Raw genomic sequence first — 16,235 nt, forward strand, 5'->3', positions numbered from 1 at the left:
TTCAGGGTGTCCCCCGCCTACTGCCCGATGACGGCTGGGATAGGCTCCAGCACGCCCGCGACCCCCGTGGGGACTAAGCGGTTCAGAAAATGGATGGATGGATGGATGGATGAACTGATGCTTGCAAGCGCCTCATTTTAATTTATTTTGCTCTGTCTCTTGTGTGGCTAAATGATCCATTTGTATCTCATCAGGATGCGCGTGGAAACAGGCTTATATATTGCTTGCCGCCGTGATGAAATCTCATCGTCATGGTGATAAAAGGATGGGAGACTTAGAAAAGTCTTGCTGGAGTCATTAGAGACATACTTGCAATTACTGCTTAACAATTGCCAGAGCCATATAGTCAAGACGTTAGGAAATTTAAAACGAAATGGACAGATTCGCAACAGTAGAACTGTCAGTGAATGTTAAGTATGTTGTACCCTATATGCAAGTCTTGATGACATGGAGCCACTATCAGGTCAAAGTGTTGGTGAGTTTCTCCTGCTCTCACTATAACCAGGAGGGAGTGGCAAGAGTTTCCCAGACTCTCCAAAAATGTCTCTAGATTTGTCCCTAGTTAGCTTTCGGCAAACAGGTAAGTCTCGAAGATATGAAAACACCATTACGTCAAAGCCAAAATCTGCGAAAAGGAGCCTCGAGAGTCTCCCAAAATCTGTGAAATGTTCCAAAAATCTTGGGGGCTTGCATGCACTTTTGCGAGAAGGAGCCTCGAGAGTCTCCCAAAATCTCTGACATGTTCCAAAAATCTTGGGGGCTTGCATGCACTTTGCAGTTTATAATTGATTTTTTAGACAAATAGCCACACCCTTATTCTTGCTTAACCAGCGTGCAGCGCCTGTTTGGAAATTGTATTAGTGTTGAAATGCAGCATAATGGCAGAATACCTCGTTGTGACCCTTGGTAGGTTTGATTTGAGCGTGTTCAATGCATTCAACAAATGGTGGCTCCACTCAAACAAACACTTACCCCATATAGATGCCTGGTCCCTTCTCCAGTTAAGTAAAGCATTACATGTGCAGGATGAATAGTAATGCACTTCCATAAGCAGCTTGTTACATCCAGCACTCCAGCAATTATGATAAGTTATGTATCCAGTTTGAAAGCACAGCACTTATCCATGATCCATCTATGTATATAATGTCATATTTAACACCAGACTGATGCAAGACAAACAAGTTGAAAAATAACTTGATGATGATGATGACAAAAGAAGACACGCGCACGCACACAAAAGGTGGGTGACATCCTCCCAGCCCACGCGCGCATATTGATCGCGCATGCAGACAGACAACCAACGCCACGCGAACGCCTCATATAAACAAATAAAGAGCGTATTGGCAGGAGGCCACCCTTGATGACGAGACAAGAGAACAGAAAAGACAGCGGATCAATTGGATTAAATACTTACAGGAGCGAGGAGGGGAACTGGGAAGCCCGCGAGGCACTCAGGAGGAGCAGGACCTGGAACGTCCAGGCGTGCGCCCTGCAGGTATCCATTGGAAAACGATGTGGGAGGTGGATGTGGGTGGGGGCCGAATGTGGCGCCCCCCGCCGCCGATGAATAAGAGAGCGCGGCGGCGTGTCAACCTGCCGGTGCCTCCTTCAGTGCTCGCTGCTGGAAAGCCTTATTCTAATCTGATCAGAGCGACAGCAGACAGGACAGGTAGCGCCGGAGCTCCTCCTCCTCTCTCTCTCTCTCTCTCTCTCTCTCTCTCTCTCTCTCTCTCTCTCTCTCTCTCTCTCTCTCTCTCTCTCTCTCTCTCTCTCTCTCTCTCTCTCTCTCTCTCTGTCTCTCTCTCTCTCTCAGTCTCTCGAGTGGATGTATGACACTATGGGTTGGATCTATCTATCTATCTATCTATCTATCTATCTATCTATCTATCTATCTATCTATCTATCTATCTATCTATCTATCTATCTATCTATCTATCTATCTATCTATCTATCTATCTATCTATCCATCCATCCATCCATCCATCCATCCATCCATCCATCCATCCATCCATCCATCCATCCATCCATCTATCTATCTATCTATCTATCTATCTATCTATCTATCTATCTATCTATCTATCTATCTATCTATCTATCTATCTATCTATATCCATCCATCCGTCATATTCCACAATGAGCTGGAGCCTATCCCAGCTGACTTGCCAGAATGCACACTGAAGTTATTGCCAGCCAATCACAGGGCAGGTACTGAATCGACAAATGAACGTTCACACTCATATTTACACCTAAGGAAAATTTCACATCTTCAATTTAATTAACACGGCTGTTTTGGGATTGTGGGTGGAAACTGAGGTACCCAAAGAAAACCCACGCAAGCACGGGGATAACATGCTCAGCAAGCTCAGAAACTGTCAGGCAGATGTGCTAATCACTAAGATCACAGTGCCACACTAATATCAGGATCAAATTTGGTTGGATTTTGTACTGAAAGTGTCACGATCTGGTTTTGTCGACTTAGTTTTGATTAGATTGAGTTTGTTTCTTGTTCGGTCCCACTTTTGCTTCCGATGTCTTTCACAGTCTTATATACATATATGATACATATTACACCAAGCGGATATTTTCTCTGGGAACTTTTGAATTAGAAGAACAGCATTTTGATTGGGGGAAATTGAACGTGGTTGTGCGTGCGTGCGTGCGTGCGTGCGTGCGTGCGTGCGTGCGTGCGTGCGTGTAATGCAGCCCTGGAAGTGGGAAGCGTGGCCACACAGGCAGGATGCTCAGGGACTCGGTTATCAATCGTTGCCTGGCAACCACGCACCATCTCCGGTGTCCTCTCACCCTCCTACTCTTCCTCTTTCCATGTCCTCCTTCCCTCTTTTTTCTGCTTTGTCTCCTCTTTTTCCAAACACTGTTGCATTCATCTCAGAATCTCATCTGCTGAGATACCTTTTCAGGCATTTTCTTCCCCTATTACTTCAAAGAGATGAGAATGGCGAAGGCAAGAATGGCTACTTCTGGAGAGGGTTAGCGAGTGCAAGGGATACAATAGCAAAGAAAAAGTGAAGACAGGCTGCATCGGCAGATATTCATGACTTCTTTTTTTTCTCATTAACAAGGAAGCATATCACTATATCCTGAATAATAGGTGTCAGACTCATCCCAGCAACACCTTTTATTTCGAATACAAGGCTTTGACGATGGAAGTCCTAAAATTCGAAAGAACTGACAGATGTGATCATGATAATTACTTCACAGCTCTACATAGGATTGATGCATTTAAAAGACACACGTTTGGCTTATTTTTTCAGAATTTTTCTGAATAACTTTTGGATGGATGGATGGATGGATGGATGGATGGATGGATGGATGGATGGATGGATGGATGGATGGATGGATGGATGGATGGATGGATGGATGGATGGATGGATGGATGGATGGATGGATGGATGGATGGATGGATGGATGGATGGATGGATGGATGGATGAACTGCGATTAACAAATCACGCAGTATTAGCACAGTTTTGACTATTCACACAACACTAGTGGGCGCCTGTATTCCACCAATGAAAAACATAACAAAACATAAATCCACTAATCAAGCGCTATGTAAATTTGCAAAAGTTCCACAATCTGTCAATTTTCAGAAGGCCTTGTTTACAGACGAAAGATTGTTTGATTTTACACTTGATGGTTGTGCAAGCAACCCTGAGACCAAACAATCCGTATACAAACTATTTGCATTAATATACTATCTCTTTAATTGACTTTCTGCGCTCCAAGTATCATATGCGCCCTGAGGGCAACAAAAACGTAGGAACCATATAAGCAGTCTGGCCGCTTAGCAACCTTTAATATAGAACTTAATTTCTTGATGCCTTCTTCAGGGACCCCTTCGAAAAAAATCAGCATAATTCATTGGAAGCTCGTGCAGCCTGAGTTACTGAGGTACGTACTTATTACTTATAAAGTAATACTGCCCTCTAAAGGCCATATATTGACATTATAGATGGCTGTTGGAACAAGTAAATATAAATTGTTTACATGGATATACTATGCTGTACGGAAGAAGATTGTCTTTAAACATTATTAAATTGTATTTATAATATAAAATATTCATAATGTCTTTAGATCAAGTGAAAACATATTTTTTTACAATAATAATAATAATAAATATAATCATTTTATTATAAAAAGGATTTTGCCTGAAACCTGCACACTGCAGATTTATTGGGGGTTGCAGAAGTCACTAGTGCTTTGAAACATAATTGAAAATCCATGCATGAAAGAATAGATCAAACACCACTCTGCATTTGTAATATAGTCTCTTCTTAATATTTATTCTGTCTGACTCGTGGAGGGGTTTATTTTTTTTACAGCACAATTTGCATAATGTCTAAACACATCCTGTGTACAACCACAAAACCATTACATTATTATTATTTTTTGGTTGGAAAAACAAGACCATTTTACAAGCATATTTCTTTACAGTCAGCATACAGATCAATTTATACATAATGTGTTGGACCGAACATGCAACATCCACGACATGAAGACATTTTTCCCTCTCATCTTTGTTGTACAACTATAGACACGCATTAATTACTGTACATTTAATTTATATCTCTTTTCGCACCCCCTCGCATGCTCATATTTGGACAAAATAAACATTCACTCTGTAGAAAATAAACACTTTATGTACACTGTCAAAGTCACATTCACGCAGATGGATGATTGGACGATCAACAGGCAACTGGACAGACAGTGAAGAAGAGTCGAACCGGGAAACAGTCAATAAGAGAGAATTTTGCATGGAAACAAAGCTTTCACTTGCTTTACTGCTGTTCGCGTTGGGCCGGTCAGATTGTGCATTGCCATTTTGTGGAACTCCCCCATCTATTTCTCTCTCTCCATATATATTTTCTGTTGTTCTTTAAAATCTGCTACATAGACATAAATAAATACACGCCACATTAAACATTCTACTGTCACGTTTTCAATTCATTCCAGTGCAGAAACATTACAACACATGAATGAGGAAAACCATAAAGTGCACAAGCTTCCACGCCTATAAAGAGATTCAAATTCATTTCAAAATAAAATACTTTCCATCCTTTTTTGTTGTTGTAGACCTTATTTTTAAACAGACATATAATTACAAAAAAATTAAATGTTGCATAGAAGTACCTCAAAAGAAGCAAAACAAAATGGCACGATACCACAAAAATCCTCCATCTTCTTTTTCTTATTCTAATATATTTTCAAGTTGTTTTTTTTTTTGCTGTTGAAGTGACATCTTGTTCTTAGCCTCTTCATATTTAGTGATATGCACATTGACGCGTTTTGTGTTTTATGACTTTTTTTTTTCTTCAATATGGTCACGACACTATACAGGGTTGACCTGCACTGTAATTAAGTGCCCACGGTGTGTTTTTTGGTCACAGGCAGTGAAGTAGGCTGGTTCACCATGTTGCACCGGGAGTATCACATACGCACACACACATACACAGAGGAACCTTGACCGGGAGGGAGGTGTTGATACGAGATAAACGAACACTAGTCATCCTCGAGTGTCGGCACAATCCCCGCGGTACTGCTTTATGTGCAAAAGGCTGACTGCATGTGACCATTGTCGTGGGCCACTCGTAAACATCTTGAGGGCAAGTATGGGGACCCTACGGCAACCTGTCACGTATCATAAGAACATTTCTTTGATCCTTCAGCAATATTTCTTTTTGTAGTAGTGATAAGCACTTCTTCCTTACAGTTGAGAGGGCCTAGCTTCAGTACTACAGCTTCTTATCACATTACAAAATCGTAAATGTTAGGTTCATCTAAGACTAAGTCTCTACAGTATCAATCGGAGTGAAGGTCAGAGCTTGTTTGTCTGTCTGTGTCTTGTGATCAATCCAGGGTGTCCTTCCACACTCAAAGTCAGCTTGGATAGCCTCCAGGTCACCCAAACTCAAAATGAGGACTCAAGATATTACGAATTGATGTGTTTGCCTAGATGAGTGATTGAGTGGTGACCAATCCAGGGTCAGGATATGGTCAAGTCTACATGGACGCTTTTTGAGGGCAAGCTCAATGGAAAATATTTTTTGTTTACCTATTTGTCCTCGATCGTTGAACTGGCGACCAATCCTGGGTCAAAGTCAAATTGACTAGACTGTCTGCCTGCAACCCAAATGGGGATAAACGATTAAAAATATGTGTGAACAAATTGATGGTGACTTGACTTGTCAACTGGCTGTTGAAAACCAAGACTGAATCAGCATTTTCGGATTTGAGTCCGAACAAATCAGAGCATATTAGCTGTATCCAAATTCAAAGGCTGCATTTTCATCCGCAATCTTGGCTACATGACGTCACTTCCAGCGCGACTCGCCGGCACGTGGTTTCCAAATTCTAGAACGACAATTAGCATTCTGGGTCTTTCAACGCGTGCAATACTATAACCTTTCCAAGATTGTCAACAGGCAAATGCTATTATTTAACATTAATATAATATTTAATATTATTTAACACTGTCTGCATCATACTGTGTATTAATGTACGTATTTATATTTTCTGTATAACCTCTCTCCAAGTCACTAACTATTCCAACATTTCTGCTATGAGGAAAACAAGTTGATGCTGGCAGTTGATAGCATGTCAAACCTCCTGAATGGATGTCAATGAATATAATGTTTTTTCTTTATGAAATGATGGTGATGATTCTGATTCTGATTGCATTATCTGCTCAGAGGTTGCTGGGCGCCGAGCTGACGAGCAGCTTGTGCCAGCTAACCACCCTCTTCCTCATGTCCACCTTGTCCAACCAGATGTAGGCCTCCCCGATCAGAGTCTTCTTCACAAACTTGCCTCCGTTGGAGACCAGGAAAAGCTGCAAGGGCAGAACAATAAAGCGGCTCCATGTTTTGCACAACTGTCATGTTTGTCAGAACACAGAACCATAAAACCATAACAAGACTGCAGCGTGTACTGACTTCTTTTTTTTTGGCGTACCTGTATAGAGTGTCCCGTGGGGTTAAGTGGGAAGCGGAAGGTCTCGTTAAAAGAAGGCTCCCGGTCGTGACGGCAAACCCTGGTCTTTTTCTTGATGATCCTCTTCTGAGTGGCCACGTTGACCACGTACAGCTTCACGTACAGGTCTGATGGAGCATGGGGGCGATAGAAGACAAACATTTCATTTCAGACTCAGGTTGCCAAATTATTTAAAATGACATCAAAAATAGTGCTTACAGATAAATGTGTTGAAATATCATGCTTTGAAAATATTATTTCGCAAGGGTATCTTCAGAAGACAAAATACAATGTTTAGATTAAGCTCAAAAGCTGTGTAACTTCCCATGAATATTATTGGAATATTTCCAGGAATGAACCTCTCTTCGGAGTTATGGTTTGATATCCACATGTAAAAACACAGTTGCAGTTCACCCCACCTGGTAGATGGTCGGGACTTTTGAACTTGTGAGTGATGTTTCTGCACTGCAGGACTTCCAGGACCAACTGGTCGCCGTCTGTCTTCACCTCTTTCTTCAAGGCCACCTTGATCTCACCCATCACTTGAGTTTTCCCACCTACAACAAAGGCTCGTGGTCAAAAATAAAAAGGCCTGCTAGAATGGTTGAACTTTATATGGGAAGCACTTTAAATGGTGGCTGCTGCGTGATGACTGAGTTTCAATGTGACTGATTAGCCACATTTACAGTTACAAGGGGTGTGCACAATTATGCAATCACATCATCGAGTGTTTCTCCTTACTTCCGCTCTAAAAATATTTTTTTCAATTGGGTTTTCAAGGTTATAGGTCATATTAACTGAGGAAAAAGCTATGAAATTATTATTTTGGTTCCATTTTTATATCACAAAAATCTGGCATTTCAACAGGGGTGTCTAAAGTTTCTCAATTATGGCACGTCCACAGTTGAAGAGAAAAAGGCTACTGTCATTTTAATGAGTGGCCAGCAGGTGGTGACACATACTGCAAATATGAGAACGCTCTTATTGTCGTCCCGAGACAGCCCAACCCAACTCAAAACACAATTGAGACATGGTTTACATTTCATTATAAAAAGTATTTCATATTTCAAGAGAATGTAAGGAAATGAACTGTTTATATAAGGTACAATTAAGACGCAAGTCACACACACCCAAACTGTTGTATATGTGTGTGTTGATGTGTGCCTTAAAGGGGCGTGGCCTAGCGAGTCCTATCAGGTGTTGCAATGAGGTGGTTAGTTCAGTAGTTGTGTGTGTTTCATGCACGTTCTGTTTTTGTTTTATATTTGTGTTTTTAACTGTTTGTACTAAGAGTTTATCTCTGGTTTTGAGTAACTTGAGCTAAAATGAAAAATGTCCAAAATATCATCAGTCTACATGTCAGTTGTACAAACTACAATATTTAGAGGACATCTACATGCTTTGGCCTTAGCACAAAAACAGTGAAGGTTTGCTGGTGAATATCAAAATGTCAGGTTACCAAAAAGTGCGAGAATCTGCAAATTTATGAATATGCTACATTCACTGTCCTCGAGTTCTCAAAGTAAGCCGCTTGCCTTCATTCTCAGGAGTTCCGATGTGGTTTTTGTCCGTTCCGTTGGGAATTGTCGTACCACTGCGACAAGGACAAACACCATTAGCATTGGCACTGTCAGTCATAGCAGAGTTTTAAATGTTTTTTTAATGTCTTCTCTCACATGCGCGGGACTTGAAATATGGCACTGTCCACTCCAGTCCCTCCACCCTCACCTCCATCCAGACCACCCCCGTAGGCATCGCTCACCAGACTTGGGGCAGACAGCACCACTGGCCCTGAGACATCGCCCAGACGGTGCCCTGGTCCTATCATAGAGAGAGAGAGAGAGAGAGAGTGTTTTATATATATATTGTATGGCATATATCGTCTACTTTACCATTATTATTATTATTATTTTAGTACTACTAAGTAGGTTTTTATTAGACCTTTGTTGCATCATATTATTTCCTTACACCATATACTGTAGTATTACTGCTACTAGCAGTATATTCTATAGTCACTATATTACTATTAGTTTATGCTATAGACTGACTGACTCTTTAGTCACTATTTTATTACCGATAAGTCAGCAGTTGTACTAGTTGTTTTATTGACGCTTCCGTGACTGTGGGTGTACCTAATATTCTGGCAAAGTTGTTCCACCCATGCCAACAAGTGCCCATATTTGGAATAAAATCAGTGACTTAGTAATTATAATCAAAATAAAATCAATTGATACAAAGAACATATTATTAAGAGAATACATATACATATTTACAAATGAGGAAACATTTCTTACAATATTTATATCTATCATGTCTGTTATTCACACATTTACAATCTTATATTAAGGTTTAAATCATTTTAATATTTCTTTGGATGATATTGATTATTGTTCTTGTATGTTGCCTCACCTTCCCTTTTTCTCTGCGCTCATTGGTGGATGAGGCTCGCAATGGTGCTGTTTGCTGCTTTGACCGCCAATTGTTGAGGGCAGAGGGAGTAAAAAGGGTTGGGGTCCGGGGAGGAGTAGCAGGTAGGGTGGGGATTCTGTGTGCCATATGCATGTATGTGGGCGTGTGTGTGCATTTGTGTATGTTGCCGTTTGCTTGTGGTGCATTCACATGGTAAACGCATGCAAAGACACACACAAAGAGCGGCAGTAGAAAAGCCAGGGGAGCTGCGAAGTCATGCTTTTATACTTTAGAACACATAATAGAAATCTATTATTATTATTATTATGATTATATTTTGTCCATTTTGCTAACTTCAGGGACTACCATCCCGCATTGGTTTCAGGGATTTAGAAAAACCAGATGCTTGGGATTGGCACATGCACACTAGGTTGTTATATTTGAAGGTTGGTGATTTATAACATAAGTTAGAGGCTTTATTTGTTGTTTATTTTAGATGAGTTAAATCCAGGAAAACAAGCATATTCATTTGTTTTATGAACAGGACTTTTACATTGTTCAGTATTCGATATAATAACGGTGGAAAGGTTCCTAATAAAAGGAAAAAAAATACATGAAACTCAGGAATGCTATATCGCAAACGCACAAGGGTTCACTGGAAGTAAATTCAAAAAGTGAAACTGTTTAGGTAGCTGTTTTAGTGTTAGCTACATGCACAAGTGGGGAGTGGAAAAAATAGGGGAGAAGTGTGTCAAAGGATGTGCATCAAGGGTAGGGAAGGGATTTACTTGGTTGCAGGCGGGACTGTTGCACGGCAGCCTCGGCGGCAGCGATGGCTATCCCTGCATCCTCCAGATGGGCCTGGGTGACACTGCTCTTGCTTTGGCTCCGCGACGGCCCGTGCGAACGGAGCTGGCCATCCGAGGAAGACTTGGAGCTACCTGGGCTGCTGTGAGACTTTTCCAAGGACAACATCTGCGAATCTGTTGTGACGGTAGTGTGGATTTATTGTGTTAGCATCCTTTTTTTTATTTTTTTTTATCGTTGTTACCTAGCAGGAAGGACGCTAGACAGCATTCACTTAGCATTTATTCTGTCAAGGCTTTCTACAAATAAAACATCATGCTAGGCAGCTGTGGAACATGATGAATGGATTTGCCATTGGTGAGTGTATACACGTCACTTGGAACCTAAACGTTCCCTGCTCTTGCATAGGTGAGCAGATGTAGACAATCCCAATTGTAGGTGTCAGCGTTTTTACAGTGGACGAGTGGCCCTATATGCTTTGGTTACCTGTCGTATGCCATGTGTTCTCCTTACCTTTAGAAGGATCAGGGAAGATTCCATGGCTTCTGCTCTTGATTACAGAGTTAACGGGTGAATCGTAGTTCCCTTCTCCCTGCTCTGGCCCTTGTCCCATACCGTGCCCAGGCCCCATGCCAGACCCTGACAGGTGACCTTGGACACCGTGCCCCTGCCCGGCTCCAGACCCGGGCGGCCCCTGAACCCCCTGGTGGGCTCTGCTGTGCTCAATGCTCTCGCTCTGTTCCTTGAGTGGAAACCAGCGGGGTGTGTTGTCCAGCTGAGTCGTGTTGGACAAGTCGATCAAGACCTGAACTCAAACACAAACATTGCAGAGTGAGCCCCGATGAAGATTTACTGGGTTTGTTTGAAGACAAAGGCTTTGACTCACTTCTCCCAGAAAGTCATTAGATGAGGATCTGTCGTAGTCCCACACTGTCACCTCCAGGGTCTTTTTCTTAAGCTAGATTGAAGAGGAGAAAAGGGACTCATGTGGAACTGTCATGGGCACAATTCAGAATAACCTCTCACATACATGAATGAAATGCTCTAATGTGTAAGAGGCAATGAATTTCAGAAGTGTGAGAGGGCGTTTCAGAAGTTAGTGAGTGGAAGAAAAACAGCATTCATTTGTGTGATCGTTTAGCTAGTATGTCTGAAAGCGTTTCAGTAGCGTTAGAGAATGTTTCACTCGTGCGTATGAAAGCATTTTATTCGTGCGTGAGAGGAAGTGTGTATTTCTTTGTGCTAAAATGAGTGATATAATTCAAAGTGGATGTGCACAAGCATTTGTGTGCGTTTTTATGGCTTTAAACAAAATAAAATTTTTGTGGGGACTTAAATGTCATTCCAAACAAAGCAACTAATGAAAATCAACATCTGGATGCATGTGTTAATGCATTACAATGATTTTAAAGATGATTGGGTGCGTTTGTGTGTGCTCATGCGTTGTTATAGTTTATTGGAACATGAATCTGAAAACACAAAGTGAATATGCGTGCATGCGTGACATGTACCTGTTCCAGATGGATGTTCTTGTATATGACAGTCTGGTTCCATTCTGGGTTTATGGTCTTCTGGGCATATTTCGTCCTTCTCTTGTTGTCCACACTGCGGCATTGCGGCAACACACAAAATACTTGATCACCATTTGCCCATCTTGCCAGTAGACTGAATTATATTCCATACACATGAACGTAAAGGAATAAGATGCTTGTCAATATGACTGTTTGAAAAATCATGGTTTGAAAGAGATGAAGTAATAAATGCCTCCATTGATTCTTGTACAAAAGAGGCACAGGAGATTTGAAGGTGAGAGGCATGTGGAAGAAGCAGAAATCATGGTACAGTTTGTCTTAACATTACTACACCGAGCAGAGATACAAAGAACAAAAAGGATGAGTAACAAATCACAGAATTTGAAGGGAAGGGTAGAAAAAAAATACACAACACCACTAACTGAAAGCAAAGATCAGCACCACACTACCTTGCATTCTGGACAACCATTACTTGGCTGAGGGAGTCCAGAAGAGGAAGAGGAGGGCGGATTGTCACAAATAAGAAAAACAAAAAAAACAAAAAAACAAAGAACAGAAAAAAAAAACAGTCAGAGAAGCCCAACGAGCTCAAAGAAAAGTCAGTCAAAGGATAGTGAAACGGACCGATATACTCTCTCCAAGGTTACATACAAACACAGACAGGGTTAGGGTTACATCTTGGAAATGCATGACTAAGCATCAAAACTTGAACGCAACTGGCCGACAGGCAAATCAAAAGTGTTGTTCTACTATCTGCTATGTCAGACAACAACGTTGAACATACACATGGAGAGGAACGAGTCCTGCTGCGTACAAACTCTTTAATACTGTTAGGGAGTCTAATGGCTCTATTGATCCCTGGGCTATTTTCCTGCTCTCACGAAGAGAGCAGTCAGAGCAGCAACAACAACATGGTTACAGCAGGGGAAGCAACCATTTTAAAACTGCTGAATTTGCAAGTTTGCTCGCTTATAAGGAATGAAAACGTTTCTATATGTTGCACTGTATTTCATAGAGACATGACTACTCGCTCGCAGATGCTTACCCTCGTCCAGGCAGCAGGTAGACTTTGACAAAAGGGTCCGAGTAGCCGTCGTTGTCCCTCGGCGCCAGATTTCTGGCCTGGAGCACGTGAACAATTAGGTTCCCCACATTCCTGTCGTAGTTGATCTGCAGCTGAGTTGGGAGACGGATCGTTAGTGTTGGTGTACGGCCAAGAGATGAGACCGGAATTCCATTCGTCTATTTGCTTTTAAAGTATCATTAAGGAAAAAGTGTTTGCCATCTTCCAGGTTGTTGAAAGTCTTTTGCCTTAAATACATTGCAGTAGCTCAAAATAAACAGATGTAAAATTAAAGTACATAAAGTCTAAACCATCTCAACACTGGCTTTGTCCCAGTGTCCTCAAATAGCTTTGTCCTCTATGAGTTTCTTTCCTCTGCAAGTTTTGCTTGGTGCTCATTTTGCTCCAGTCTGTACAGTGACTCCTTCCCACCTCCAAACTTTTGCCGATCTGTGCAACCATTTAATGCACCGCTATGGTAGTTAATCTTTGCTCACTCTGGCGATCTAAGAGGTGCGGTTAATCTTACTCCAAGGCAGGCAGACGCCATTGAAGCTCTTACGACTACTATTACTCACTGTTGATGCAATGTGTTTTATACCTGAATTTCTCCAGTAATGGGATGAGACATCCTTATCATGTCTGTTGGCTGAAAAAAAGAGAACAAAAAGCCATGATTTGAATTAGTTGAACAAAAACACTTTTATTCCGTGACGATATTAATATATAATCCACTCAAGCCCCCGCATCCCCACTCATATACGACCGTTCAAAAGTTTGCGGTCACTTAAAACTGTCCCTATTTTTTAAATAAAATCACTATTTTTCAATGAGGATAACATTCAACTAATCAGGATTACTCAACTAATTACAGCACATCTTAAATGAGAGTCAGAACAGACCTCCAACTATTTAAAGTGCCTCTCATTTCCTCCAAACATAGTTCAGATGTTTTAGTTATCACATTCATGGTGGTAATTATTTTAATGAAATTTTAGGAATGATTTACTTTGGTTTCATTTACAAAGTGTTATAAAAACCTGGCATTTGAAAAGGGGTGTGTCAACTTTTTATATCCACTGTAAATCTTTGTGAGAACTGAATTGTCCTTGCAAACAAAACAAGTGATGTAAATCAATGTGTGTTTGTGTGTGTGTGTGTGTGTGTGTGTGTGTGTGTGTGTGTGTGTGTGTGTGTGTGTGTGTGTGTGTTTGTGCGTGCGTGCGTGCATGCGTGCATGTGACCTTGCACACCTCCATTGCATATACTTGTCGGATCATAATTGGCCTGTCATTGTCTGATGTAAAGCATAATAGAGTTTGACCTTCCTCCCTGGGGAAGGCCTCCCCTTGGACGCGTTATGTGATGTCACGCTAATGGAATGAAAATGGCAGAGGTGAACAAGGATGGTGCTGAGGCATGTAAAAGGCAGCCCGATAGTCAGAACTGGACACAGGGGAATGGAGGGAGAGTTATCATTTCATATCATAATTTCGATACTCGTATTTTGTTTGTATTATATAACACTGAGTACAGGCTCCAGCACCCCCTGCAACAGGCTAGGCGGTGTTCAAAATGGATGGATGGATAGTATTGCACCATGTAAAAATATAATCCCTAATCTGTATAAATTATTATAATATGTATATATATATTTATATATAATTTTAGTCCAATGATTAATACCGTATTTGCCGGTGTACAGGTCGACTCGGTGTATAAGTCGACCCCCTAAAATTCGACGGAAATTTACGATTTTATGATATATCCTTTGTATAAGTCGAGCTGAATTGTTGCATTATATTAAACTTCAAAATTCAATATGCGAAATTTATTGACGAAATGTGTTCAAATTCCGGGAGGCCGTGCGCATGCGGCTGTTTATAAGCACCGCGGAGGAGATCGCAGCCGGCGAGCTCGCGTACGCCGCCCGGCACCAACGGGAGGCCGGAAATAGCTCCAAGCCGAGCGGATCGGCACTTTATAAGCACCGCGGAGGAGATCGTGGCCGGCGAGCTCGCGCACGCCCCCCGGCACCAACGGGAGGCCGGAAATAGCTCCAAGCCGAGCGGATCGGCACTTTATAAGCACCGCGGAGGAGATCGCGGCCGGCGAGCTCGCGCACGCCGCCCGGCACCAACGGGAGGCCGGAAATAGCTCCAAGCCGAGCGGATCGGCACTTTATAAGCACCGCGGAGGAGATCGCGGCCGGCGAGCTCGCGCACGCCGCCCGGCACCAACTGGAGGCCGGAAATAGCTCCAAGCCGAGCGGATCGGCACTTTATAAGCACCGCGGAGGAGATCGCGGCGCCTCATTGGACTTCCAGCGGCCGGCGAGCTCATGCACCCGCCCGGCACATCCGGGAGGCCGTGCGCACGCGCCAACTGGCCGAAAATAGCCCCCGCCGAGCGGATCGGCTGTTTATAAGCACCGCGGAGGAGATCGCGGCGCCTCATTGGACTTCCAGCGGCCGGCGAGCTCGCGCACCCGCCCGGCACATCCGGGAGGCCGTGCGCACGCGCCAAGTGGCCGAAAATAGCCCCTGCCGAGCGGATCGGCTGTTTATAAGCACCGCGGAGGAGATCGCGGCGCCTCATTGGACTTCCAGCGGGCCGCGCACTCGCGCACGCCGCCCGGTTCAAATTTTCTAAGTGCAACGCACAATGAGATGCATGAGAAACGGCCTTGGTTACCATCACATTTGAAGCGATGAATACGAAGTTAAATTTTATGACTCGGTGTATAAGTCGAGGTCGATTTTTTTCGGTCGATTTTGGATCGAAAAAGGTCGACCAATACACCGGCAAATACGGTAATAATAATATAATGAATAAATACATCTAATAATATAATTCATTTCATCTTCCACTTGAGTACCTTGTGTCGTTGTTTCTTATTTATGGCAGGCGACGCAGGCTGGCCAGGGCTGGGCACCCCGCTGGATGTTGCTGACCCGGGGCCGGAATGCAGCAGAGCCGATCGCTCCAGTGCCGACAGTACGCCCAGACCGGCGGGTCCTTCAAGACCTGTGCCCATCGCACCCGGCGCCTGCTGCTGTGAAACCTTGTGCAGCTCAGCAGCCAGCTGCTTGGGATCGACACCGGGAGAACGTTGGCCTCCTAATGAAACAAGCAACTGTGTCGTCACATAGCGATAGTGTAATACACATGCATGTAAATCCATTGTACATACCAGTCTTAAGCTGGACGTGGTGATCCAGAACTTGTGGGTGTTCGGGATCGGACAGCATGTTAAGGTCGCTGTTTGAAATCATACATTTGGGGACATTTGTAATATCAACCAGTGCAACAATCAATAAGAGTGGTCAGATGATGAGGATGTGAAGTGAGAACAGAAGGGTGTGGAGGGAAATAAAGTCATGCAGAGATCAGCCGTATAGACCTTTTCACCATGACGTCACTATGGTTGCAAAAT

General features: G+C 42.7%; 2 protein-coding genes across 16 annotated transcripts in view; both read right to left on the reverse strand.

The window, feature by feature from the left end:
- The window catches only part of LOC125970198 (voltage-dependent calcium channel subunit alpha-2/delta-1), a 59,072-nt gene extending 57,263 nt beyond the window's left edge, over window positions 1-1,809 (reverse strand). For 3 of the 11 annotated variants that reach the window (XR_007482036.2, XR_007482037.2, XM_049722225.2), the window contains exon 1: window positions 1,415-1,807. Coding sequence is in view for 9 of the 11 variants with exons in the window: in XM_049722225.2 (XP_049578182.1) it covers window positions 1,415-1,503 (89 nt within the window). In the remaining 2 variants the exon portion in view is untranslated. Of the gene's footprint in view, window positions 1-1,414 lie in introns of all 11 variants that reach the window. The other 8 variants (XM_049722228.2, XM_049722230.2, XM_049722223.2 and 5 more) reach the window with 5 other exon arrangements.
- A 2,461-nt stretch (window positions 1,810-4,270) lies between these two features.
- pclob (piccolo presynaptic cytomatrix protein b) overlaps window positions 4,271-16,235 on the reverse strand; it is a 46,950-nt gene continuing 34,985 nt past the window's right edge. For 4 of the 5 annotated variants that reach the window (XM_049722222.1, XM_049722221.1, XM_049722219.1 and 1 more), the window contains 14 exons: window positions 15,993-16,060; window positions 15,678-15,919; window positions 13,401-13,448; window positions 12,782-12,912; window positions 12,186-12,212; window positions 11,716-11,809; window positions 11,091-11,162; window positions 10,718-11,009; window positions 10,186-10,380; window positions 8,665-8,809; window positions 8,524-8,582; window positions 7,408-7,545; window positions 6,971-7,116; window positions 4,271-6,848 (listed from right to left, as the gene is read on the reverse strand). In XM_049722222.1, coding sequence (XP_049578179.1) covers window positions 6,705-6,848; window positions 6,971-7,116; window positions 7,408-7,545; window positions 8,524-8,582; window positions 8,665-8,809; window positions 10,186-10,380; window positions 10,718-11,009; window positions 11,091-11,162; window positions 11,716-11,809; window positions 12,186-12,212; window positions 12,782-12,912; window positions 13,401-13,448; window positions 15,678-15,919; window positions 15,993-16,060 — 1,801 coding nt within the window. In that variant the 3' untranslated portion in view covers window positions 4,271-6,704. The remainder of the gene's footprint in view (window positions 6,849-6,970; window positions 7,117-7,407; window positions 7,546-8,523; window positions 8,583-8,664; window positions 8,810-10,185; window positions 10,381-10,717; window positions 11,010-11,090; window positions 11,163-11,715; window positions 11,810-12,185; window positions 12,213-12,781; window positions 12,913-13,400; window positions 13,449-15,677; window positions 15,920-15,992; window positions 16,061-16,235) is intronic. The other variant, XM_049722220.1, reaches the window with a different exon arrangement.

The sequence above is a fragment of the Syngnathus scovelli genome, chromosome 6 (assembly GCF_024217435.2).
Source record: "Syngnathus scovelli strain Florida chromosome 6, RoL_Ssco_1.2, whole genome shotgun sequence".
NCBI classification, from domain to species: domain Eukaryota; kingdom Metazoa; phylum Chordata; class Actinopteri; order Syngnathiformes; family Syngnathidae; genus Syngnathus; species Syngnathus scovelli.